The following is a 27,538-nucleotide window of genomic DNA, read 5'->3' on the forward strand; positions in this document are numbered from 1 at the left end:
TTTGGACTCTCATTCTGACGGCACCCACTCACTGCAGAGGATCCATTGTTGAGTAAGTGATGTAATGCTAAGTTTCTTCAAATCATTTCTGATGAAAAATCTAACTCATCTCCATACTGCATGGCCTGAGGGTGAATACATTTTAAGCAATTTAAAATTTTTGGGTGAACTATTCCTTCAGATATTCTGAAAAGCTGTATTTTTTTAAATTGCATTGTTGAAAACACATGCCACGCTGGATCATTTTCATGTGCATGCTTGACTTTCATAGATATCATTATTATTTTTATAGAAAGTGCTATTTTTATGAGCGGGTACAACTTTTTGATATACTGTGACAAGTGTGCGATATCATGCTGGAAGGGCCGTGGTCTAATCACAACCCTTACAATAGTGGGTTGGAACAGTTGTGCAGTTGCCTAGCAACAGGCAGAGGTGGGTTTCCCAAAAGCTTTGTTGCACAATGAACATGGTTGAGTCCACTATAGAGCCTCGGTAGTTTCTCAAATTTCCCCACATTTCACACATCATTATGGTGTTTTTATAAACTGAGTTTGTGACAGAGGTTCTGATTCTCTATTCCAAAGAACTCCTACAGAGCGTAATGTATTGTTTACACAATGACATTCCAAGGATACTCATCTCATTTCTCAAATTAAATTGAAGGGTAAAGGTTAAAAGTGAATCAGTCGGTCGAAACGAATGCTAATACAAAATTTGGTAGGCCATGTGAATGTCAATTTAATGTTTGTCATGTATATTTGCAATCACATGTGGGTTGAGTCATTCTATGATGGAGGTCCCTTAAAAAGTCTCAAATTATCACCTTTGCATAGCAGTAATTACCTGCCTGTCAGTCAGAATATATTGAGACAAGAGGCCTGTTGTCTATTTCTGTACTCCGTAAGTAACTATTAGACATTATTATTTATCAGATTGAAGACTTCAAGATTTTTTTTTTTTGTGTTCTTAATGATAATTATAATTTTTGTGGTGTGCTAAGTTGAGCCACATTATTCAAACTTGTAATTTCTATCAATTGTATTTTACAGTGTTTTATACTACGTTGAATGCTTGAATCTGATTGGCTGACGGACGTTCTAAGGTGTGCAATTATAATGTAGTTCCAGGCAGCTCTTGACCGCATTACATGACCATATCACTTCGCCAAATGATTTCTGTTATTTAAAAGGTCTTACAACAGCAAAATAACCAAAACCCACAATGACACTGGCCAAACAAATAAATATAGTAAACAAAAGGATAAAAACGAGAGATCATGTCCATGTCTTGCCACAAAATGGAAAGCACATACTCTATCTCTCCCGCTGTCCCTCACAGACCGCACATAACAGTTACAGTTTGCTCACACTAACATACATCACGCTAATGTTGTTAGCACTACTCTGACGAATTTATCAGTAGTTTAAACAACTTAAAAACTACATGACTTCTCACAAGCGAGGTAACAACAACGGTGCTGTTCATGAACACTATTGAGAGACGCACAGAGGTAATCTCTCTCTCTCTCTGTCTCATAACTTACAGGTGCGTCTCAATAAATTAGAATGTCGTGGAAAAGTTCATTTATTTCAGTAATTCAACTCAAATTGTGAAACTCGTGTATTAAATAAATTCAATGCACACAGACTGAAGTAGTTTAAGTCTTTGGTTCTTTTAATTGTGATGATTTTGGCTCACATTTAACAAAAACCCACCAATTCACTATCTCAACAAATTAGAATACTTCATAAGACCAATAAAAAAAAAACTTTTTAGTGAATTGTTTTAGTGAAGTGTGGGCAGGTGCCAAATCCTGCTGGAAAATGAAATCAGCATCTTCAAAAAGCTGGTCAGCAGAAGGAAGCATGAAATGCTCCAAAATTTCTTGGTAAACGGGTGCAGTGACTTTGGTTTTCAAAAAACACAATGGACCAACACCAGCAGATGACATTGCACCCCAAATCATCACAGGCTGTGGAAACTTAACACTGGACTTCAAGCAACTTGGGCTATGAGCTTCTCCACCGTTCCTCCAGACTCTAGGACCTTGGTTTCCAAATGAAATACAACACTTGCTCTCATCTGAAAAGAGGACTTTGGACCACTGGGCAACAGTCCAGTTCTTCTTCTCCTTAGCCCAGGTAAGACGCCTCTGACGTTGTCTGCGGTTCAGGAGTGGCTTAACAAGAGGAATATGACAACTGTAGCCAGATTCCTTGACACGTCTGTGTGTGGTGGCTCTTGATGCCTTGACCCCAGCCTCAGTCCATTCCTTGTGAAGTTCACCCAAATTCTTGAATCGATTTTTCTCTCGGTTGGTTGTGCATCTTTTTCTTCCACACTTTTTCCTTCCACTCAACTTTCTGTTAACATGCTTGGATACAGCACTCTGTGAACAGCCAGCTTCTTTGGCAATGAATGTTTGTGGCTTACACTCCTTGTGAAGGGTGTCAATGATTGTCTTCTGGACAACTGTCAGATCAGCAGTGTTCCCCATGATTGTGTAGCCTAGTGAACCAAACTGAGAAACCATTTTGAAGGCTCAAGAAACCTTTGCAGGTGTTATGAGTTGATTAGCTGATTGGCATGTCACCATATTCTAATTTGTTGAGATAGTGAATTGGTGGGTTTTTGTTAAATGTGAGCCAAAATCATCACAATTAAAAGAACCAAAGACTTAAACTACTTCAGTCTGTGTGCATTGAATTTATTTAATACACGAGTTTCACAATTTGAGTTGAATTACTGAAATAAACGAACTTTTCCATGACATTCTAATTTATTGAGATGCACCTGTACTTATTACCTGTATTAACTGCATCAACAGCTGAAGCCTCCTTTACTAGGTTTAATATCATCTGATCGATGTCTTGAGGTGTGGCAACTGTAGTATAAGCGGAATAATTGACTTCGGTCCATTGAATTATGTAAGGGATAATCAACGGCTAGCTGTACATTAAACGATTTGAATGCATGATGTGGAGGCGAAGAACGAACGGTTGCCTCCGCGAAGTGCATTCAAATCATTTAATGCACAGCTAGCCGTCGATTATCCCGTTTATGCCATGGTCATTTGCGCTGCAATATTTGAGCGGAACGATAAAAATTACGGTTATTTTCGTCTGTATTACTACTGGATTACTACTAACTGGAACTGTATGTCACTTAATTTCTAGTGATTATCGTCGATTTGATACTGTTAAGTGCTTTGACACAATCTGTATTGTTAAAAGTGCTATATAAATAAAGGTGACTTGACTTGACTTGACTACTATGGTTACCAATGTTTATAGGAAGCGCATTAATATAAAACGTGATTAAACTGACCTGGAACTACCTGTGCAGTTAAACGTATTTAATCAACACCTGCCAGCCAATCAGAATCGAGTATTCAGACAGACCATGGCATAAGTAAGGGATAATCAAAGGTTAGCTGTGCATTAAACGATTTGAATGCACTACGTGGAGGCGAAGAACCTCCGCGGTTGCCTCCGCGAAGCATCTCATGGCATAAACGTTGATTATTCCGTTTATGCCATTGTCATTTGCTAGCATTCACATATTAAAGATGGCATAATAGAAAAATAATGCACACCCGAGGTTTAACGGCCATGACGCGAACACCTCGGGTGCGCATTATTTTTCTAATAATTCAACGGCCGTCGTCAATTATTCCTTACTTAAACTGCACAATAGTTATTAACTTTTTACCATTACCATTGAAATTAATTATTTAGTATTTTATTATTATTATTTTTTTTTTTTACTTTGTCACAGTTCAGTTATTCACTGGTATGGCTGTCAGTCTATTAAAATTATGAACTGTCTAAAATTTACTGCCAAGTGTATATGTTTTCAGTGCATTAATGCATTTGTTTTTTTTGTAAAATAACTTTTTACTTTAAATACTGCATGGAGCTGAATGACATTCAGAAATATCAGTGTTTTCATGCTGGGGAGATTCTATTATATTGTATATGATATAGATAATTTATTTTGTATTTTAATGATATCATAGTTTACACTTAATAGATGACACAAGAAAACACTTGGAGTTGTTTCTTTATTGAATACGGCATGTCAGATTTTGCTGTGCCTCATTGCTTTTATGCAGATTTAACCAGTAGATATCCTCAGTAGCTTTAACAAAGTACAGTAACTGTCAGTTAGTTTCAAGAAGCCTCGCTTCTAACATCATAAATCTGTTATTTTAAGCAAATCGAAGAAAAAACAACAAATAATTAGTGGTGTGAATGAACAACTCTTATCAACTGGTTCTTTTTATTTAATCAAATGCAGTGCAGTTGGGTCAAAGATGGAACGTCTCATTTTGGTTTTAAAGTGTCTACTTTAATGTTTCAAATAACTTTTGTGCAAATAAAATGTAAAAATATGGGTGAAAATAATGTTCCATCGTCATTCAACTTAACAGATAAAGTCATGGCCAAAAGTATTGGCACCCTTGCTAAATATGATCAAAGGTGCCTGTGAAAATTCATCTTCATTAATTATTTTAATCTTTTATTTAAAAAATTCACAAAAATCTAACCTTTCATTGGAGAATAAGAATTTTAAATGGGGGGAAATATCATTATCACACACTGAGGACGGCTTGGTAGCCGAAACGTTTGTGTCTATTCCCTAATGGTAATGATTGTAAAATAAAACGAAAAAGAAGTTTGTTCTCGTGAGTGCGGATCATTAATTTTTCTTCAAGGGAAATATCATTATGAAATAAATGTTTTTCTCTAATACACATTGGCCACAATTAATGGTACCCTTTTATTCAATACTTTCTGAAACCTCCATTTGCAAGTTTAACAGCTCTAAATTTTCTCCTATAATGCCTGATGAGGTTAGAAAACACCTGACAAGAGTTCAGAGACCATTCCTTCATCCAGAATCACTCCAAACCCTTTAGATTCCCAGCTCCATGTTGGTGCTTCTTCTCTTCAGTTCACTCCACTCATTTTCTGTGGGGTTCAGGTCAGAGGACTGGAATGGCCATAGCAGAAGCTTGGTTTTGTGCCCAGTGACCCATTTTTGTGTTGATTTTGAGGTTTGTGTTTGGATTATTGCACGGTTGGAAGATCCAGACATGGCCCATTATAAGATTTCTAACGGAGTCAGTCATTTTTTGATTTTTTATCTGTTGGTATTCGATAGAATCAGTGATGCCATGTGTCTGAACAAGATGTCCAGGACCTCCAGCAGAAATATAGGCCCACAACATCAAAAATACAGCAGCATATTTCATTGTACACATGGGGTACCTTTTTATCTCGGTGTTCACCAAACCCATCTTGAGTGTTTGCTGCTAAAAAGCTAATTTTTTAGTTTCATCTGACCATAGAAGCCAGTGCTATTTGAAGTTCCAGTCGTGTCTGATAACTGAATATGCTGGAGTTTGTTTTTGGATGAGCTAGGATAATTTTTCTTGAAACCCTCCTGAACAACGTGGTGATGTAGGGGCTGTTTGACTTTTTTTTTTTTTTTTAAGGTTTTCTGACCCTGAGACTATTTTCTCTGCAATTCTCCAGCTGTGGTTGTTCTGCCACCCCTATGCGCCTTGCATTCAAGATTGCAATGTGGTGTCGTCGTAGAATGATGATGGGATTACTTTCATCAAATCCAGTGATCACTCGAGACATACGATCGCCGATTCTTATAAGTCCATTCTCATCTATGAGTGGATTCAGTGTGAAGAGAGGACTGCTCTTCGGATTATTCTTGTTATCTTTGATACATCTGAATTCCTCAGCAAAACTTCCTGTTGCACGGCACGAATGATGGTATTTTTGGCTTGGCTCAATTCGTCTACACTGTATGGTGTCGAACAACAATGCCATCCTTTGCAATCTTTTCCATCTTTTCTCTCCTTTATAGGTCTGTACAATGTGTATTAGACACGCGATAGCACGAAGGAGTTCCTTCCCATTGGATAAACGCTTGAAGTGTTCTGAGCCTAGCTGACTGTGCTTCGTTAAGGTGAAAAATGCTGACACTTCAGGACGGACTTCAACATCTGTCATAGGATCAACAAGGTCAAACGGGCCTGAGGAGAAGTATGTCTGGTTTGGGCATGACAAAAATGGCGGACCGGTAAGCCATGTTGTGTCTTTCAGATAGGCTGCAGGTACAGATCTTGTCGCGTGGTCTGCAGGATTCTGATCACTCGCCACACAATGCCAGGTGTGTACTTTTTCTGATTCTTAGAACTCGCTTATTTACGAAAACATGGAACCTGCGCTTTTCGTTATGAATATAACCATGGACCACTCTGCTGTCTGAAAAAAAGTTCACATTGTCAAACTCTGTATCCATTTCGGACATTATAAGGTCAGCCATCTGCACAGCCAACACTGCGCTGCAGAGCTCAAGACATGGGATGGTCAGCTCTAGCTGGGGAGCTAGCTTCGCTTTTCCCAAGATGAAACTTATCTTGCAGTTCCCATCTGGACTTGAACTTCTAAGATAAGCTACTGCAGCTATAGCCTAGACAGAAGCATCTGAAAAGATGCAAAGCTCTCTCTGTGAAGCTTCAAAAGAGAAACCTTTTGTATAATGTCTTGGAATCTGGAGATGTTGAAGCTCTTGAAGAGAGTCCTTCCATTGCAGCCAAGGTCCCATCTTCTCTGGAGGCAAAAGCGCATCCCAGTCACATGTCTCATTTGTGAGTTCTCTTATCAGAGCTTATTCACGAATGACAACTGGAGCTGCGAACCCAAAGGGGTCGTATAAACCGTTCACAGTTGAGAGGACTCCACGATGTGTGAATGGCTTTGTATCACATGACAACTGGAACGTGAACGTGTCGGTAAGGAGACTCCAATTAACTCCAAGGGTACGCTGTACTGACACTGCAACCTTGCCTAGGTCCATGTTTCTTAGACCACTAGCTTGTTCCTCCAAAGCAAACGCATCCATAACCTCCTTGCTGTTTGAAGCAATTTTGTGGAGCTTCAGCTTAGAACGTGCCAAGGCTGCTTGGGTCCTCTTGAGGAGATCAATTGCAGCTGCTGCAGACGGTAGTGATCTTAACCTATCCTCCACGTAGAAATCCCTTTCTACAAACCTTCCAACATCTGCTCCGAATTCTGACTCAGCCTCCTTTGCTGCTTGTCTGAGGCCATAAATTGCAACAGCAGGAGAAGGACTGGTCCCAAAGATATGGACCTTCATCCTGTTCTCGATGACGGTCTTCTCTGGGTCATTATCGTCATACCAGAAGAACCTGAGAAAGTTCTTGTCCTCTGGCTTGACAAGGAAACAATGAAACATTTGTTAGACATCTGTAGTGAATGCTACCACTTCCTTTCTAAAGCGCAAGAGTCCGTTTTGAGATCTGGGCCCTTCAAAAATACATCATTTAGGGAAACCCCATTTTACTGACAGCTCGAATCAAACACCACCCGGATCTGATCTGGCTTCTTTGGGTGATAAACTCCAAAAAGCGGCAAGTACCAATACTCATCATGCTGCTTAAGTGGTGGAGCAATCTCTGATCTAGAGCCTGCTTCTTGTTTGGTAGGCGTCGCCTCTGAGGTTTAAATGGAAGGGGGGCCACCCAGCTATTTCTTTCATCTTTGTAGAAGCCCTTCCTTCATTATACAAAGGAAAGTCAGATCTTCGACAGACAGAGCTAGCTTCTCGTCATCCTTTGTTCTCTTGAAGACATCCCATTCTACATGATGTTCATCTTTCCATACATGCTTCATCACAACAGCCGTAGCTAGAAGACCTGAAGGTTTATCACAAACATTTTCTTTGATGTGATAAGTGGGACATGGCTTGAAAAGTGATTGGCGACCACTATCCAAGGTGTTGGTGAAGAGAACATTGACTCTATCAGGTTTGTGCACCTTGCCTAGGCATATGTTGCCCACTATTACCAAACCAAGATCTAACTTCAGAGCGTAAGGGGCTTCGCGAGGTCCATTTATGTGCTTCATCACTTTATGCACCTTTATGATATCTCTTCATGATTGGAGCGTCCGGGTCAATTTCTGGAATCTGTCCTGCAATATCCTTCAGATGTGGATTTTGAAGGGCAACTTGAGGGGTGGGTATCTCAGAGCGATCATTTGGGATGTCGTCACACTCTATTAAGGTAGGTAGAGAATGAATGACTCGACCATCAACTGATGCTACTTGAAACCCATGTGCTCTCCTCCCTGACTTTTGGGAGACCCCAGCACAAGTTTTGAGGTAATAGGAAGAACTGTCACAATCCACATTGAAAACATCAAAGAATTTTGATCTCACCAATGATTGATTGCTTTGGTCATCGATGATGGCGTAAACCCTGATTGCCTTCTCCCTTTGGCCACTTGGAAACACTGAGACAAGGCAGATTTTGTAGCATGTTTTGCCACTCAAATTGCTACCGCAGACTTCTGTACATTTGGTAGACACATCATCTTCAGAAGAGTCTTTCTTCTCCCCGCCATACTCTTTAGTGACTGTTTGAGTTTTAGCAGGCCTATCCACAGGATTTGGATGCAGTAGAGAATGGTGTGCTTCACTACCACATTCAGAACATTTGACAAGTTTTTTGCAGTTCCTTGCGACATGTGTTGTTGAGGATACGCATTTAAAGCAAATTCCATTCTGCTTTAAAAAGGCCTTTTCGATCTTCAATGGATTTCTCTCTGAACCCACAACATTTGCTGAAAGGATGTGGTTTCTTGTGTATAGGACAGAACTTTGTTAAGTCTATCATAGGTCCTTGAGTTTCACCAGTCGACGACCTTTGAGGGGAAACGTCCGTTTTGTGAACTGAGATGGATGCTCTGTTAGTGTTCCTGGTATGTTCTGGCCTTAAATGATCAGCTTGAAGGGGAAGGGCAAAGCTAGGATCATTTCGCATTCTGGCTTGTTCTACAACAAAGTTGACAAGTACAGAAAATGGAGGGAAATTAACTTTGCACTTATCTTGCAGATTGAAAGGTAGCTTTTGAACTATGCTGGCTATGCCACGAGCTGTGTCCAAGCACGCGAGACCTAGAATAACTCCCTCAGATTTTGCTACTAGAAGCTCCATAAGAAGGTCTCATAACTCCCTGAGTTACTTCCATTCTTTATTTGAAATCATTGGGAAAGTCACCAGTCTCCTGAGTAGTGAGCTTTCAACAACCTCAGGTGCACCAAAACAATAGTCTAACCGTTCCCAAATCATCAAGAGACCTCTGTCAGGGTTTGCCACATGCACAGCTCTGATGCGTTTCACTTGCTCCCTAGAATCTGCTCCTAACCACTTGACCAAGAGATCCATCTCCTCTTTAGCTGTGAGATTGAGATCCTTAGTGACAGTAAAAAATGACGCTTTCCAAGATCTGTAATTTTCAGGGTGGTCATCGAATTGTAAGAGGCCCGTGGAAACAATTTCTCTTCTCGCCATGAATCTAACAAGGTCAGACATGTCCCGATTTGCATCAATGTTTGTATGAGGAGTGCTTGTGTGAAATCATACATGAGGTGGAGTTGGAGCACATTAATTGATCTGGGGATAACTGTGTGCATTTATAGCCATATCTTGTGACTTCATGTTAGAATTCAAGTGAGCATACACTGGCAAGTGGCTGAGATCATCAGGTGGTCTCACATGAGCAAAGTAAGGATCTTGTCTGTTCTTGACAGAGGGAGATGACTTTACACTCTGTGGCAGCCTAGGGTGATACTTATCAGGGTAGGGAGCATTTCTGCTAGCTTCCTCTGATTGCTTATCCTGGATATATGCTTCGTTGTCGATGGCATTCTCTGAGACTTCCCAACGTCTAAAGTCTTCACCTGAATCGGGTGCCTGTAACTCATATGGCGGCAGTTGTGGCTTATTCTCTTGAACCGACTCAGTTGGTGGGGGTGGTGGCCACCAATCTTCTGAAAAAACAGGGGTATCGAGCTGTTTGTTAGCTTGCAGTCTAGCTTGTTCTTGTACATACTCTTTAGTTCTTTGAGTAGTGGCATGAGAACCTGAAGTGTGTTGACTGCTGGATTTGCGGCTTGATACTTTGTCACTGCTTAGTGCTGTCGACAGTGCTTCAGCTTTGGCCACTGCCATAGCAGCTTCCCTTTCAACATCCAGCACTGATAATTGTGCTTCTAAACATGCTCTCTCTGCATCCAAATGTGACTTTTGCATCTTTATCTGCATTTCCTTTTCTGCATATTTAACTTTAGCTTTGGCTTCTTCATCTTCAGCAAGGGCAATAGCAACAGCAGGATTAGCAGTCGAGCCCTTTGAGTATTTGGAGGATGTTGACTGATTAGACCAAGTCACTAGACTGCTTTGAGCTGGTAGCTTTGAATCTTCCATAATGTAGAGCAAGCCGATCTTTGAATTGCTTGGTTTTCCCTTTTTTGACTCACATTAAAAGAAACACTCTGACCTTTGTTGCTGTAGATCTGTCTGCGAGGAAGACGTTGTTTTACTTTAACATAAACGTACATACCAACGATACTTCCGAAAGACAAAAAATGTAGCAGATGACTTAAGATGAAAGGAACCACAATAACAAGCTGCTCTCTTCCATGCAATAGACTTAAGCTGGTCCTATATTGATGACATCATCAGCTAGTTGTAACTCTTAAAGGAGCCAGCACCTTTTACACCAATGTCACATGACAACACAGTGGTCCTCGGAGAGTCTTTAGCCACTCAAACTCTCCTACTTACCATGCATTAGGACAATATAGACACACGTCCTCTTCCAGGCAGTTTCGTAACATTTTATGTTGATTGGAACTTCTTAATTATTGCCCTGATGGTGGAAATGGGAATTTTCACTGCTCTAGCTCTTTTCTTAAAGCCACTTCACTAATTTGTGAAGCTCAGTTATCTTTTGCTGCACATCAGAACTATATTCTTTGATTTAACTCATTGTGATGGATGAATAAGGGAATTTGGCCTTTGTTTTCCCTCCTATTTATGTTTCTGTGAAACAGGAAGCCATGGCTGGATAATTTCATGTTCATAATCACGACGGTGTGCTCAGAATTGTAAATATGAATGGGAATATACTTCAGAGACATTTTACTTGTAAGAATTTCTAGGGGTACCAGTAATTGTGTCCAACGTGTATTTGAGAAAAACATTAATTTCATAATGAGATTTCCCCCCATTTTCAATTGTTTTAGTTCAATGAAAGGTTAGATTTTTGTGTTTTATTTATTTTATTTTTAATTTTTTTTTTAAATAACAGATCAAAAGGATTAATAATGCAGGTTTATTTTTAAAGCCTTTTTTGATCATATTTACCAAGGGTGCCAATACTTTTGGCCATGACTGTATATTTATGAAAACATGAAATATACTCATTCTGTCCCGTACTTACTAAATTATATATTTTTATTTTATTATATTTTAAATAAATGTATTGCTGAAAAAATGGGTAAAATATAGTGGTTTGAAGGATAGTGGCAAAGATTGGAGAGTCTTTTAATGTCATCTACTGATTCTAATTATAAATATACCTGACAAGATTTTTTGGTATATGAACTATTGTTACACTGAATGACATTTTAGTGGGTTGTTTTCCATAAATCATAGTAAAAATCTATGATAGTCATTATTTTTTTTTTATCATAAAAAATATTAAATGAAATAGGACACATTCTAATGCATGAAAAAAATGTAAACTGTAATATAATTTTATTGTGTTGAAGCTTAAAAATCCCTTTTCATCTTTAACCCTTACTGGTTGTTCATATGACATGTAGTTAAAGAAACACAGTTTTGTTAGTAGTATTATTCTGTCATTTAATAAATTATTAAATATCTGTTTAAATACATAATTTATTTTAAATGTATTTATTATCGAAATGATCTCACAATTAAATTGCATTGTTTTTCTTAAAAAGTACTAAAATAACCATTATTGGAACCTGAATGGTTAAACTTTTAATTCCTGTCTCTAGTTGTTAATGTGTTTTGAACACTTATGATCTACTTGTTGAGCTTCTTGAATAATGAGCTTGCTAATAATCACTAAAATCAAATGCTAATGACTCTGAATATTCTATTTGAGTTTTCCCTCGTCTGGTTGATAGGGCATCCTAGATCCATCTTATTTTTCTTTTAAACATTTCTTTTTTTCCGGCCTCCAAATGTGTTGCTTGCAGCTAAATTGTTTTGCTTTGAAATGAGCAAATTAGAGCCCACACTTCGCTTCCGTTTGAAATCTGCTTACTTCCACCGTAATGCAGAGTAAAGTTGCTTTCACCATCTGTTGCTGTTGGCTTATTTGGACCGCAGTACCATCATTTCTTGTATTTTTCTCATATTTCCTTCCTAATTTCCTTAACTCAGGGGAGCGATAGATTTAATGTGCTGTTTTTGTTTGGACCCCATGTCCAAATAGCCATTTATCAAACCTACAGCACAGTGAGCAAAGCACAGTAGCGAATACTTCTGTTCACACTCCGTATTGAATATATTATCTGGATTTATAGTAATATCTTGCTGACAGAGTGGCTCATATTTCATAATTATGAATATGGCATCATGGCATGACAAGTGGAAAATTGCAAATGACTTAATGATGATGTATAATGCATATATGGTGAAACAAGTAGGCTCAACCAACCGTATGTATTGCGGCATTTTGACTTCTTTTAACAAGCCTGTTCGGATGCAACGGAAATCATCTTGTTCCTTTGTTTTAAATCAATCAAGTCAAGAAGGACTGTGCTTTGCTGAAGTTGAAAGTGAATTGTGTGAAAAATCAATATACTGCAATCATCCCTCTTCTTTGAGTCACTTAGGTGTGATGATTTTAATATCTGTCTCTTATAACAACGTTGCAGAGTAATAGTTTTAATATTGGATGTTTAAAGTGGTGTCTACCAGATCGGTGTGTTGCTCTCTTTCTCAGAAATCCGGGAGGCGTTTAAGGTGTTTGATCGAGATGGGAATGGCTTCATCTCAAAGCAAGAGCTCGGCATGGCCATGCGTTCTCTAGGGTACATGCCCAATGAGGTCGAGCTGGAGGTCATCATTCAAAGACTCGACATGGATGGTGAGGAGACACATACACAAGACTGTGAATGCAGTGACATGCTGAAAAAAAACAAAAACAAGAATAGATAGTTGCTCTCAGCATGGGATATCAGCTGATGTGCTGAAAAAAATATGTGAAATTTACAGTTAAAAAACCCAGCAGCTGTGGTCACCGTAATGTTTTATGGAATGAACTTAAAATAAGAGTAAAAAATGTATATTTCATTAAGTGATATAATGTTAATATACCAGCCTAATGAAGTACTACAATCTAAATTTATAATACATAGACAACCATCACAAATACACACCACACATAGTTTTTTAAGCTGAAGTAAATACTAATATACGGTATATATCAAAACCTGCAAAGGGGTAATTAAATCATGTAAATCATTTACAAATCATGTAAAAATGTATATCTTCAAACTTTCATAATTTCATTAATATTTTAAACTGAGATGGTAGTGATCTACATTTTATAAAAATCACTTGTCAATTTGTCATCAAAGTGAAGAACAAATTTATGTGGTTTTGATGCATGAAGTTGTTTTTGTTGTCTCTTATAACATAAATATTTTTATTTAAACCCATGAAAAAGTAGATCATTTTGCAAATAACAGTGATTTTTTTTTTCTTTTAAATCTGTTGTTCCATTATCACACCTTAGCAGATTTTGACTCATATAGTAGGTGAACAGTGTCGTATAAATGCAAATTCAAAACATCATCATGGTAACAATTTAACAACATAAAATGCGACATGTAACCCTAATGTATAAGTGATATAAAAAAATAAAAACATGAAAGGTGTAGTGTCGAACAAGGAATTCTGACAATGGCAATTTACGATTTTCACTGTAAATTGTAAGATGACGTTCACACACACACACACACTTTTTTTAACTTCCAAAAACTGTCATTTTAACAGTATTTCACTTTTTTTTTTTATGTGTAAAACAGGAAAACTCAGTGGTAAGCAGTTACAGGTTTTTTGCATAGCATGTTTACAGTCTTTACCATTAAAATAATTTTATATATATATATATATATATATATATTATTATTATTATTTATTTATTTTTTTACAATGCACCAGACTAATTAAAGAGGTAGTTCATCCAAAAATGTAAGTATTTAGTGAATATGTGCTAAATTGTTTGTGTTGTTCAGACTTGCTTGATTTTCATTTTTCTGTGGCGTAGAAAAGAAGAGACATCTCAATTGATTTATTTCAAAATATTGTCTTTTGTGTTCTGCATAGATAGAAAGTCATAAAAAGTTTGCAACAACATAAGGGTGAACAAATGTTTTCAATTTTCAGTTTTGGTGTGAAGTATCCCTTTAAGGAAGCCCACCAGGCACCCATCATATGCATTTCTCGGCGCTGTAGGGATGCCAATTCCATTGACAGATATTCAACAAATAAAAAAAGCTAAATAACTGTAACCTTTTATTGCTCCAAACTATCATATTCCTCACAATGCATGGAGACATAAGGATTATGCATGGGCTAATAATGAGAACACTGTTCACAGTAGGCGTTTTGAAGTTTGACAGTAATTGTATTGAAATTAATTGAAGTCGAAAGCTTTGATGGCTGTAGCAGAGGTGCTTTAAAGAGTGTCTCAGAGAGGGTCTTTCAGCTCGACTAAACCCACTCCATGAAGTTACACTCAATCTGACACTAAAAATACTGAAGCTAGCAAAGAGAGAGAGAGAGAGAACAATTAATCAAACTGATCCAACAATGGACTAATTAGCAAAATTCCATGACCAGCAAACAAAATTCAAGAATTAAGCAGTGACTGTTGAATATTTGTGAATTGAAATTCAGAAAATCAGAATAAAACAGAACAGTTTTATGAGTCTAACCAAATAATAATCATTGTCATCAATTAATATTATAATTATTAGTTATAAATTATATGATTGTTATTAAATCATTATTAAACATTTATTTCGCTTGATTACAACTATTTACTCCCAGATATGTTAAATTATTTTTTTCAGACATACATCTTCAAACTCGTTACTATCAACAGCAGTAGCATTTTAATATTGACAGAATCACAAAATGAAAGTCAGTTTGTTAAAAAATAAATGAAATATGATTAATACTGTATATTTAAAAAAAAAAAAAAAAAAAAGAATTTATGTTGGTGTTATTGATAATTGATATTATCTAATATTTCTAGACATACTCTATTTTTTACAACCAGAAATGTTAAGTTAGTATTTCAGTAATATTCTCTGATGTTGGTTAAGTCATATGAAAATCAGATAAACAAATAAAACATTTAACATTAGTAGGTGTTGTATTTTAGATTTTTTTAGGATGTAATTAATTATTAGCTTTTCACAAACTCTATTTGATAGTTTTTGATTACAGTTTTATGGGTCATTCATAGTTAAAAATTAAATGTACTATTAAAAGACTTTACAGCAATATGATTTTTTTCATCCCATTTTGATTCTTTATTCAATTTAAATTACAATTCAACATCACCTTGACACCTCCACCAAATTCAATTCAAATGCAGGCATTCTCTACTCAGTTGTTAACAGCACACGATCCTGACAGAAAAAAAATAAAAATAAAAATAAGATTTCTGACCATTTCTGTACCCGTTTCATATTCCAGAGCCAACACGCTGGAACTTGATGTGGTGCTAGAATGCATCTAATACTTCATGGTCTGTTTTTTAGGTGATGGTCAGGTGGATTTTGAGGAATTTGTTACTCTCCTGGGGCCCAAACTCTCGGCTGCTGGGATGCCTGACAAGTTCAACGGAACCAATTTTGACTCTGTGTTCTGGAAGGTGATTATTAGACACTTCTCTCTTATTCCAAGTGACAACAGGCACAACAGCACTGTCCCTGTCACACAGAAACAAGATTAGATACACTTTCAATGCTCTCTGTGAAATCCAACAAACAGTCATGAATCACCTTATGGGAACTGATTCTTATGAAGGGCCTCCTATCCTCCAAATTTACATATCTGAATACATTTAAATTCAGATATATTCTATGTGACATGATGACTTTAAGCAATATTTATTAATACATTTTATAAGTCTCATGTGCTGCATGTCTTCGAGTGAGACGAGCAGAATATCATTTGCACGGGCCATATGGTGATTACCCCAAAGGGTTTGTTTCTCTAATCGCAGCTCACTGCTGGTGCATTTTTTTGCAGTGCGTTTGACCCCAAATAGCTATGGGGGTCTCCCTCTCTTAAACGTCTCTCTGTGTAATTATGGGTTCAGAGCTATGAATGAATGTGCACTGAAATCTAAATCAACCCCATCTCCTTTTTTACAAAACATTCCTGGTCAGAAATTCATCAGTGCATGTTATTTAAAAAAAAAAAAGAAACTTGTCTTTGTAATCAAAATGTGTGCAAAACAAAACAACTTTCTGAAAAGATAACTTCCCATCTGTCTTTCAGTCCACTTTTAATAATCCAATTAATTCCTAAAGGACAAAATCATGTTATATTCTCAAATGTGACATATTATAGAAATGAAATGGGTTGCATGTGTTGTTTCATTTTGACTTTTTTTTTTGATCAAGTTGCAAGAATGCATGAACTGATAAAAATGTACTGTATACCTTTAATGCTTTGCATTAATGTAATGTATTTCGACTAATTGACTAATTGAAGAATCTCATAGAGAATTTCATAATGAAATAATACCGTTTGGTCTGTGTTTTTAGTGTGATATGCAGAAGCTGACTGTGGAAGAGCTGAAGAGACTCTTATATGACACCTTCTGTGACCACCTGACTATGAAGGACATCGAGAATATCATCATGACAGAGGAGAATCACATCGAAAATCCTGAGGACTGCCAGGTTGACATTGACAGTAAGAATGTTTTTTCCTTTCTTAATGTAAAACTCTGGATGGAATACGAGTTGAATTATTATTACAGCCCTGTAAAAATAAGCATTTCATCATCAGGTTCAATTTTGTAAGGTGTATAGAAGTTCTAAATTAGGATTTTGGTGGATGAAGACCCCCAAAATCTCAATATCTTGATCTACATACACTACTGTTCAAATGCTTGGCGTTAGTATGATTTTTGCTTAAATAAATTAATATTTTTATTCAGAAAGGATACAATAAGTTAACCAAAAGTGACAGTAAAGGCAATGTTATTAAAGATTTCTATTTCAAATAAACTCTGTTTTTTAAAAATTTCTATTTATCGAAGATCTTGAAAAAAGTAGTTTTCTCAAAATGTTAAGCAGAACAGATATTTTCAAGATTGATAATAACAAGAAATTTTCTTGAGCAGCAAATCGGCATATTGATAATGATTTCTGAAGGATCATGTAACACTGAAGACTTCAGTAATGATGCTGAAAATTCAGCTTTGCATCACAGGAATAAATTACATTTTACAATATAGTAAAATAGAAATCAGTTCTTTTAAGTTGTAATACAATTTCACAATATTGCAGTTTTATCTGTTTTGATCAAATAAATGTAGCATTAGTTAGCATAAGAAAATTCTTTCAAAAACATTTCAAAAAATCGTACAAACCCAAACTTTTGAACGATAGTTTGTGACATCAAACAAATAGCACTTCTTCTTACTGTAAGTAAAATGCACAAAAGGGTAACACTTTATTTTGATAGTCCACTTTAGACATTCTACTAACAGTAAGTAACTTTGCAACTACATGTCATTAGAGTATTAGTAGACTGCCTGCTTAATTTCTTCTAACACTTTATATTGATGGGTCCACAACATACAACATACTGACTATGAGAAACTTTGCAAGTATATGTCATCTTATTCTACTAACCCTAAACCTACCCTAACAGTCTACTCTGAGAGTTAGTAGACATGTAGTAGCAAATTAATGAGAATTAGTTGACATGTAGTTAAAAAGTTACTTATAGTTAGTAGAATGTCTAAAGTGGACTATCGAAATAAAGTGTAACCCACAAAAGACTTGACAAACCCACAGTTGAACACAAAGAAGACAAACATTACTTTTCAGTACATTTTCATTCACATTCCCCTTCATGGAGTCTTATCTGTGAAGGATATTTGTGATGCCTCCTTTAATTTTAATTTGAATGCATCTCACTAGGTTTTGGCAAGGAGATGTGGTTTCTTGCAGCCCTACATATTTATAAAACTTTTTTTCAAAGCATCCAGTGATGTATATCTTTCAAACACTTTGAAATGTCCCACATTGTTCATTTCATTTCAATGAATCACCTCCAAAACTTGTCTTACGACCATATTTCTCCAGATCTTCTCATATATTTCTCTCTGCTTCTTCAGCGGAAAGTCCGACCCAGCAGGTGAAGCAAACATGCGTTCGGAAGAGTCTGATCTGTGCCTTCGCGATTGCTTTCATCATCAGTGTCATGCTTATCGCAGCCAATCAGGTGCTTCGCAGTGGTATGAAGTAACCGAATGGACCAGTCACAACGTAGATCCAATTCAACATATAACAGTGCTAAAAATGGTAAAAAAAAAAAAAAAACATGCACACACAAACTGGAGCAGCTGAAAAGTCCAAATGTTGTGACTGAAGAGAATTATTCATATTTGACAGCAAATGTAATGCACTCAGATATATAAACGCACACATACTGTGTCTTACCCAAAAAGGTCTGATAAAAGTACAAGAAAAGAGAGAATGAAGAAGTTTATGCTGTAAAGGACTTTAAAAATTTCCCCTTCAACCGCTCTCTCTCCCTCTTCAGTATGTTTTGGGTGAGTTTAACCGCATGGACATCTCCAACCGAGGATCCTACTCTTCGATGCATGACGATGCATGGATTTACAGTAGCCTGGATGTACCAGTAGAGCTCAGCTGTGCATCCATTCATCTATATATTAGACCCCAAAACAAATTTTCTGAAGAAAGACCCGTCTTACACGTGCGAAGAGTTGGATATGCAGCGGGGCCGTTTCTGACATCTTTTACATCCAGTATACTGATCCCTTTGCATGATAATAAGGGCTGTTTAGGGCATGCTCATGTCATGCAATGTTAGTCTTGTGTTTGTTGAGTAGCTATTGTTGGTTTTTACCTGTTACACATGCCTGAGATGATTGTCGTAGTACTCCATATGGCCAAAGGGGGCGTGAAAGAACCCAAAAGCGATACTATATCACTAGTGACATACCTGTAGAGTATTAAAGGAATAGATCACCCAAAAATGAAAATTTGATCAGTTAATTTAGCATTTCATCACTTGCTCACCAATGAATCCTCTGCAGTGAATGGGTGCCGTCAGAATGAGAATCCAAACAGCTGATAAAAACGTCACAATATTCCACAAGTAATCCACACGACTCCAGTCCATCAGTTAACATCTTGTGAAGCGAAAACCTGCGTGTTTGTAATAAACAAATCCATCGGGAGGTCCATAATCTGTATTATTATCTTCTCTTAAGTCGTCTCGTCTGAATCAGGAGAGAAGCATGCACAGATCAAGCACCATTTATAAGTGAAAACAGTCCAAAACATATCAAAACAATTATGTCAGTTGATTTTGATGTGACAGGACAACAGGGGATGTTATCATGGATTTTGAACTTATATTTTGACCTGAAATGACAGTTTTCAAGTTAAAAGGCCTTAATTATGGGTTTGTTTCTTACAAACATGCAGCATTTCATTTCACAAGACAATAATGGATGGACTGGAGTCGTGTGGATTTTTTTGTGGATTATTGTGATGTATTTATCAGCTGTTTGGACTCTCATTCTGACGGCACCCATTCACTGCAGATGATCCATTGATGAGCAATGTAATGCTACATTACTCTAAATCTGTTCCGATGAAGAAACAAGCAAATTTCGTTTTTGGGTGAACTATTTCTTTAAGTGTTTTACAGTATGTGGATCAAAATGATTTTCTTTTCACCTGAAATACACTATGCATTTTCAGGCTAACTGTTTGAACGATCAACAACGCTCATCGGTGCAAATGTACTGTAACTGTTACATTTTGTGAACATTTGCACTGTAGTTATAACGTAGAGTTGATAATTAGGAGCTTTTTAATTGAAATGACACGACTGGCATGAAGTGATACCAAATGACTACATTGAGACACATTATAAAAAGAGTATTTGTTTTCTGACATATCAGGAAATGATTTAATGGTTGTTTTCGAACCAAATCGATGTCCATTTAAGCTTATCGCCAAACCTAAATGGATGATCATGATGTTTTTATTCGTTGTAAGGAATATGTGTATTAATATAACCTGAGAGCAAACACTGTGGTATGTCAGTGTTTCACTGCTGTTTCAAAATATATTGTTCATATGTCCATATGAATGTGCCATTTGTGACATCGTTCATTGTTTTCCTGGGAAATATAGTAGTTTGTGTGCAGGTTGACATGATGATAGCGAAATGGAGTATCTAAGATGATAATAATGTTTCAAATATGAATGTCAGGGTTTGAATATGTATCAGCTGTAAGTGTGTCATTCTGTTGAAGGGCATTTTCCAGGGTATAACATTAGTTTTCAACTCTGCCCAGGGCCTGAATTGATTTAGCTGTTAGTTACAGCACCATGAAACTCTTATATTTGGATGTCCAGGTATAAATGAAATATGCAATGGATGGAAACACCCGTCTCAGCGCACACACGAGCACTACGATCGAGTGACAGTCAAAGAGAAGTCACAGGACAGCAATGTACAGGTTTCCCCCATTATACAGGCACGATTCCTTATTCATTAATAGAAACGGGGAATGCTAATAATGTTCCCGAGCCGCGAGCAAAATATTATCGCTTGAAATAGCAAATTATCTTTGACCAGAGAATAGCTGCTATTCAAAACTCATCCAGAATAGAAATACCTGATAAGGAAATTCTCATTATATCATTACCAGATTGGCTGGTAACCCCGTCTGCCCCAGAGTTTTATTTGTGCTTGGTAAATCAGATCCAACAGAATTAATTATTCACAAAGCTGCTTGTTTAAAAAAAAAAAAAAAAAAGCAAGAAAAGCAAAGCAGTGTTGTAGGCCTCGTTTTAGGTGTATCACACTGTAAAAGTGGTAAGTTTCCTTAAAGATCTATTTCTACTTGCCCTAACCCTTAAAAATACTTTTGTTGGTATAACCTATTATAATAAGATTTAATAGATTCGTCTTTAGTAATAAATGAAATACAAAATAAAAATAGTTTAATATTTAATTAAATCACTTTTCTTTGACCTTAAACCAGTTATTTAAAATTCCTGACTATGAATAAAATCAGCTAATCTATAAAGTTTCAAATTATTTAATGGATTATTAAATTCAATTGCATTTTTGACCATTATTAAAACCAGTTAATGTAAGGTTTAAAATTCAGTTGTTTTTACCCTGAATAAAACCAAATAATTTAAGGTTTAAAATAATTACATTTATTAAATTAAATTATATTTTTGATGTGAATAGAATATAATCATTTAATGCATTATTCAGTTCAATTGCATTTTTGAGCATTTTTAAAGCCAGTTAATGTAAGGTTTAATTTTTTTTTTTTTTTACCCTGAATAAAACCAGTTTATTTAAGATTTAAAATTATTACATTTATTATGAAATTAGATTATATTTTTGACATGAATAAAACCAGTCAATTTAAGGTTTACATTTTTTATTTTAAAATGAATCTATATTTTGGAATGAATAAAACCGGTTCATTGAAGGTGTTAAGTCAATTTTCAGGTTTCCTGATAATTTCTGCCGTAAAGACTTATTTACATATCTCTTGAATATGCTGGCAAATGACCCAAGACATGAAATGCAAACCGATGCCTTCTTGATGTTGCCTTGTTCGATGCCGACAGGACATATATTTTGACTAAAAGCTTCTTTATTATAAAAGACACACATTACGCTTGTTACTGGGGGACACCTGTATATGAACCTTATGTTCCATTTTTAATCGGAACTTAAATGAAACATTCAAAATATATGGTTCATTGTAATGTACATTAAATATTAAAGCATATAATATATATATATACAGTGAGGAAAATAAGTATTTGAACACCCTGCTATTTTGCAAGTTCTCCCACTTAGAAATCATGGAGGGGTCTGAAATTGTCATCGTAGGTGCATGTCCACTGTGAGAGACATAATCTAAAGAAAAAAATCCAGAAATCACAATGTATGATTTTTTAACTATTTATTTGTATGATACAGCTGCAAATAAGTATTTGAACACCTGAGAAAATCAATGTTAATATTTGGTACAGTAGCCTTTGTTTGCAATTACAGAGGTCAAAGCGTTTCCTGTAGTTTTTCACCAGGTTTGCACACACTGCAGGAGGGATTTTGGCCTACTCCTCCACACAGATCTTCTCTAGATCAGTCAGGTTTCTGGCCTGTCGCTGAGAAACACGGAGTTTGAGCTCCCTCCAAAGATTCTCTATTGGGTTTAGGTCTGGAGACTGGCTAGGCCACGCCAGAACCTTGATATGCTTCTTACAGAGCCACTCCTTGGTTATCCTGGCTGTGTGCTTGGTCATTGTCATGTTGGAAGACCCAGCCTCGACCCATCTTCAATGCTCTAACTGAGGGAAGGAGGTTGTTCCCCAAAATCTCGCAATACATGGCCCCGGTCATCCTCTCCTTAATACAGTGCAGTCGCCCTGTCCCATGTGCAGAAAAACACCCCAAAGCATGATGCTACCACCCCATGCTTCACAGTAGGGATGGTGTTCTTGGGATGGTACTCATCATTCTTCTTCCTCCAAACACGTTTAGTGGAATTATGACCAAAAGTTCTATTTTGGTCTCATCTGACCACATGACTTTCTCCCATGACTCCTCTGGATCATCCAAATGGTCATTGGCAAACTTAAGTCGGGCCTGGACATGTGCTGGTTTAAGCAGGGGAACCTTCCGTGCCATGTATGATTTCAAACCATGACGTCTTAGTGTATTACCAACAGTAACCTTGGAAGCGGTGGTCCCAGCTCTTTTCAGGTCATTGACCAGCTCCTCCCGTGTAGTTCTGGGCTGATTTCTCACCTTTCTTAGGATCATTGAGACCCCACGAGGTGAGATCTTGCATGGAGCCCCAGTCCGAGGAGATTGACAGTCATGTTTAGCTTCTTCCATTTTCTAATGATTGCTCCAACAGTGGACCTTTTTCACCAAGCTGCTTGGCAATTTCCCGTAGCCCTTTCCAGCCTTGTGGAGGTGTACAATTTTGTCTCTAGTGTCTTTGGACAGCTCTTTGGTCTTAGCCATGTTAGTAGTTGGATTCTTACTGATTGTATGGGGTGGACAGGTGTCTTTATGCAGCTACCGACCTCAAAAAGGTGCATCTAATTTAGGTGGACATTTTAAAGGCAGACTAACAGGTCTTTGAGAGTCAGAATTCTAGCTGATAGACAGGTGTTCAAATACTTATTTGCAGCTGTATCATACAAATAAATAGTTAAAAATCATACATTGTGATTTCTGGATTTTTTTTTAGATTATGTCTCTCACAGTGGACATGCACCTCGATGACAATTTCAGACCCCTCCATGATTTCTAAGTGGGAGAACTTGCAAAATAGCAGGGTGTTCAAATACTTATTTTCCTCACTGTATATATATATATATATATATATAAGTATTTCATGTCTACTTGGCATCATGGAAAATGGTATATGAAAAAGCATACATTTTTTATGAGGTTTGTTGTTTGCGTCATCTTTCCTGAGGAGGAAATATTGAGTATATATTTAAGCAATACATGAAAGCGAATGGGAAATGTGGGTTGACAAATGCTAAGTACATATAACTGTGGATTTTAATGAGAATGTTGGTTTGTACAAAAGAGGATGGATCTCTTTTCTCGTTAATCAGACCAGTAGTTTATTATCTGTAGAGCACTTTAGTATCCAAGATTTTTAGTAATTTCGCATTGAAGTCATTTTTATTATAGCCAGATTTTTTTGTATTACATAAATGATCAAGACGTTTATGTTTGTAAGACTGAACCGATACATGTAAAGCTTCATTATTGTTTGTTAAAGCGATGGCAATATATGACATAGGCTTTTTTCGAGATGTGAGCCACATTTCTGTGTTTTTCTAAAGAGACGCACAAAAATTCAGCTCACATTCATTTATGTAAACAAGTATTTGGCCGTGCTTCGGCCTGTTTCCATACCGGAGACGTTGAGCGTGTTGAATGTTGTCCTGTGACATTTCTTACTTTGCCTTATGCTGTTTTTTTAAAGATCATAAAAATATTGTTTACAGTGATGACATTTCTATGATATTCCTATCAGGTCTGAATATACTTCTGTTTGGGAGGAACTATTTTTGAATGTGGATAATCAATGTGCCATACATATGTTTATTAGTGCGACTTACGCTCTCTGAGGAGGGTCGATGTAACCTTATTCATTCATTTCACCTGTGTTTACTGAGTGCACAAAATGTCTGTATCCACCTGTGACATTGTACTGTATCCCAAATGAATAAAGATAATACCAAACTACACTGGAAGAAGAAGCTTAAAAACAGTTATTTCACACAGGCTTTCCTACAAACAGTTTAATATGGTGTGCGCGCTACAAAATAGCAACATGCTGCTTTTAAAAAAACAAAACTAGAACTGGTTTTGTTGCATCATCTTGCTCATATACAGTGTACACTGTGTTAAGGTGCAGTTACATACTTACAAGACAGAATCTGAAATTATTAAAGTTTCTAATTTTTTGTTTCTTTTTGCCTTTTTCAACCAATGAGTGAAAGGAAAATCTGTTTTATTTATAGTTCATTTTATCAAGGATTCTGCGGGTTTTACGAAGGTAAATTTAACACTTTTTAAATACCATTTTAAGTCAATAAAATTGAAGGAATAAATGGAAAGGATCACCATATACAGTGTACATTGAGTTTTATTAGCAACACTTCCAAAGTTTGAAAATATAACTTCCAACCGATTTCTTTACTTTTTAATTCATTACAAAATAGCTTAAGGACTTGAATACCTCTGCCCCAGCCACTACTATATGGAAATAACTTTTACTGTATCTTCTGATATCTCTGCAAGCAAATGTTGATTTAAGGGTGTTTAGATTTTAGTATTGGAAAACAAGACAAAAATACAAAGATACTGATTTTTCAGGAAGATGTTGATTTTTTTTTTTTTTTTTTTTAGCAATACATGCAACATGTAATGCCATGACTTTATGAATGTATTACTTTCTGTTCTGATTTAAACCTTTTTAAGTTCTGATTTTGTAAAAGGACAAATTAATACTTTTTAAGACCTGCAAAAAGCATGTTTTATAGAATGTTTTGCAACCCTGTTACCATTTACAACAGTTTGAAACCTTGATTTGTGTCATTTTTCTAGCAATACACATTAAATGTAAATACACAAGAAGATTTATAAAATCTTTAACATTTTGAAATTGCAAATTTTATAGGGGCTTCTAGTTTGTAATGCAATATATATATATATATATATATATATATATATATATATATATATATTTTTATTATTTTTTTTTTTTATGAAATCATATGGTATCTATTAGTTTTAACACTAAAAACATGGGATTTTTGCCCCATGCTTCTTAAAAAAAGTAATTGGGCTCCGGTTTGTACCTTATTCATGACAGTCCCTAATGCAGTCACAATTTGATTAGGAACTCACATTCTAATTATAATTGTCAGTTCATTAACAGAATTAGATTTGTTTGTCGTAATCCTTTGACATAATCACAATCACATGTTGCCACATTTTACTGCAGTGACAATAACTAATCCTGATCTCAAAGCAAATCTGACATATTCATTTTTTTTTTCTTGTGAAAATCCCTTTATCTCTGTAAAGAACCTGCCTGTTTACAGATCACAGGTTCTAGATATACGATGCTATCAGTTTCCTAATTCTAGTACACTGTCATACTTTCAATCCAAAGCAAGAGTTGCAGACTCTATATCCTTTCCCTTTATGCACTTCGATTTCTCTCTCTTTTCTGAGCACACAGAGATTGATCAATTTTAGCCACAGGTGGCTAGGCCTATCATTAAAGAGAAGTTTTGATATTCGGAGAGTGAATGCCCGGTGAAAGTACAGAATAAGACACTATCAGAATAGACAGCAAGTAATGTGTAATGAGTAAAAGTGTTTGTCTGAACTATCACAGTCATAATGGAGTTGCTATTTAATTATGTATGTATTCTGTGAAGTCATTTCAAAACATTTGAATCGCAATTGAAAAAAAAAAGTAGTATTGTAGACACCTAATGAATCAGTTATGAATTTACACAGTTTATAGTGTAATATAAGGGACAATGTGCATTATGTATTTACACAATTACATTACTGACAGTCATATATACAGCAGTCATTATACTAAATATTAATGGCTCAAAGTTGCCATAAAGATTCTTACAAATTCCTTTTTTTGTGATTCAAGAGAAAATAACAGTTTATAGTGGTTTGAAATGACATAGGAAGTAAATGATGAGTGATAAGCGCATAAATGATGTGAGAATATGTGAGATTTATTCCTTATTTATTTATTTTTAGCACCTGTCTGATCTTATGGGGAAAAATGTGACTTAAAATAACAATTAATGATGCATAATTACATGCAAGTAACCCTAAACCAAACCCTAATCCTAAACCTAACCATATAGTAATTATAAACAACATTATATATATATATATATATAATCCCAAATTCTTATTTTTGAATACAACATTGAATTATTGAACAGTTACACATTGTTGAACAATTACATTTTAAGTATTTCTTAATAACAAGTAAAGCTATACATTCTGAACAATTATAGTTTTAGGCAGTGTATTTGTAGTCAGTTAATATAGTTTACTACGTTATAAGAAAAGTATTAATCATACAGAAAAAATGTTTTGAAGTCATAACATGAAATTTAGTGTTCAATCTACCAACAACAACAACAAAAAAACAAACAAACAAAAAAAAAAAAACAGAAAAGAAGCCTATTTTGAAAATAGAATTGTATATCTTTCATACAATTACTAGAAATACACACAGTCAGTACATCAGTCAATTATTGTACGTATTTTAGACAAACGCCCCTAAACAATACAATCTGTGATTGGTTACTTTACATATTGGTCAGTTCATGGCCAAAATAAGCAACAAAGTGGATGGGATTTAATGTGTGTCTGATGGTAAACTATAGAACAAAGAGACGGCAGAGAAGGAAGAACAGAAAAAAGGAGAGTTAAGAGGCAGTGACTTTAATCTCGATGAATACACTCGGTTAACATCCAACAAATAAGTTGTTTACATAGCTGTGGAGCTTCCTCAAGAGCTTGACTCTCTTTAAATAGAGCTTTAGTGCTTCATTGCAGCCTCTGGATCAATCTCATAATAGAGTCCATTGTGATAAACAAGAGACGAATCGAAGAAGAGCACTGATTCAATGTCAAGCTCAGTTCAAAGTGTAAAAATAAATCCTCTCAATCGCAATCTTCTCTTCCTTTCCTTCTTTCCTCACTATTTTCTCATTTTCAAGGGCAAGAACTTTATAAACAGCTCCA

At 36.0% G+C, this 27,538-nt stretch overlaps 1 protein-coding gene across 1 annotated transcript in view; it reads left to right on the forward strand.

Annotated features, from left to right (window-relative positions):
* Positions 1–19,183, forward strand: part of LOC131541162 (calcium-binding protein 7) — a 44,814-nt gene extending 25,631 nt beyond the window's left edge. The window contains exons 2-6 of the mRNA XM_058776735.1: positions 12,876–13,019; positions 15,709–15,821; positions 16,723–16,873; positions 18,309–18,495; positions 18,737–19,183. Coding sequence (XP_058632718.1) covers positions 12,876–13,019; positions 15,709–15,821; positions 16,723–16,873; positions 18,309–18,439 — 539 coding nt within the window. The 3' untranslated portion in view covers positions 18,440–18,495; positions 18,737–19,183. The remainder of the gene's footprint in view (positions 1–12,875; positions 13,020–15,708; positions 15,822–16,722; positions 16,874–18,308; positions 18,496–18,736) is intronic.
* The last annotated feature ends 8,355 nt before the right edge of the window (positions 19,184–27,538 follow it).

Source organism: Onychostoma macrolepis, chromosome 05 (genome assembly GCF_012432095.1).
Source record: "Onychostoma macrolepis isolate SWU-2019 chromosome 05, ASM1243209v1, whole genome shotgun sequence".
NCBI lineage: Eukaryota > Metazoa > Chordata > Actinopteri > Cypriniformes > Cyprinidae > Onychostoma > Onychostoma macrolepis.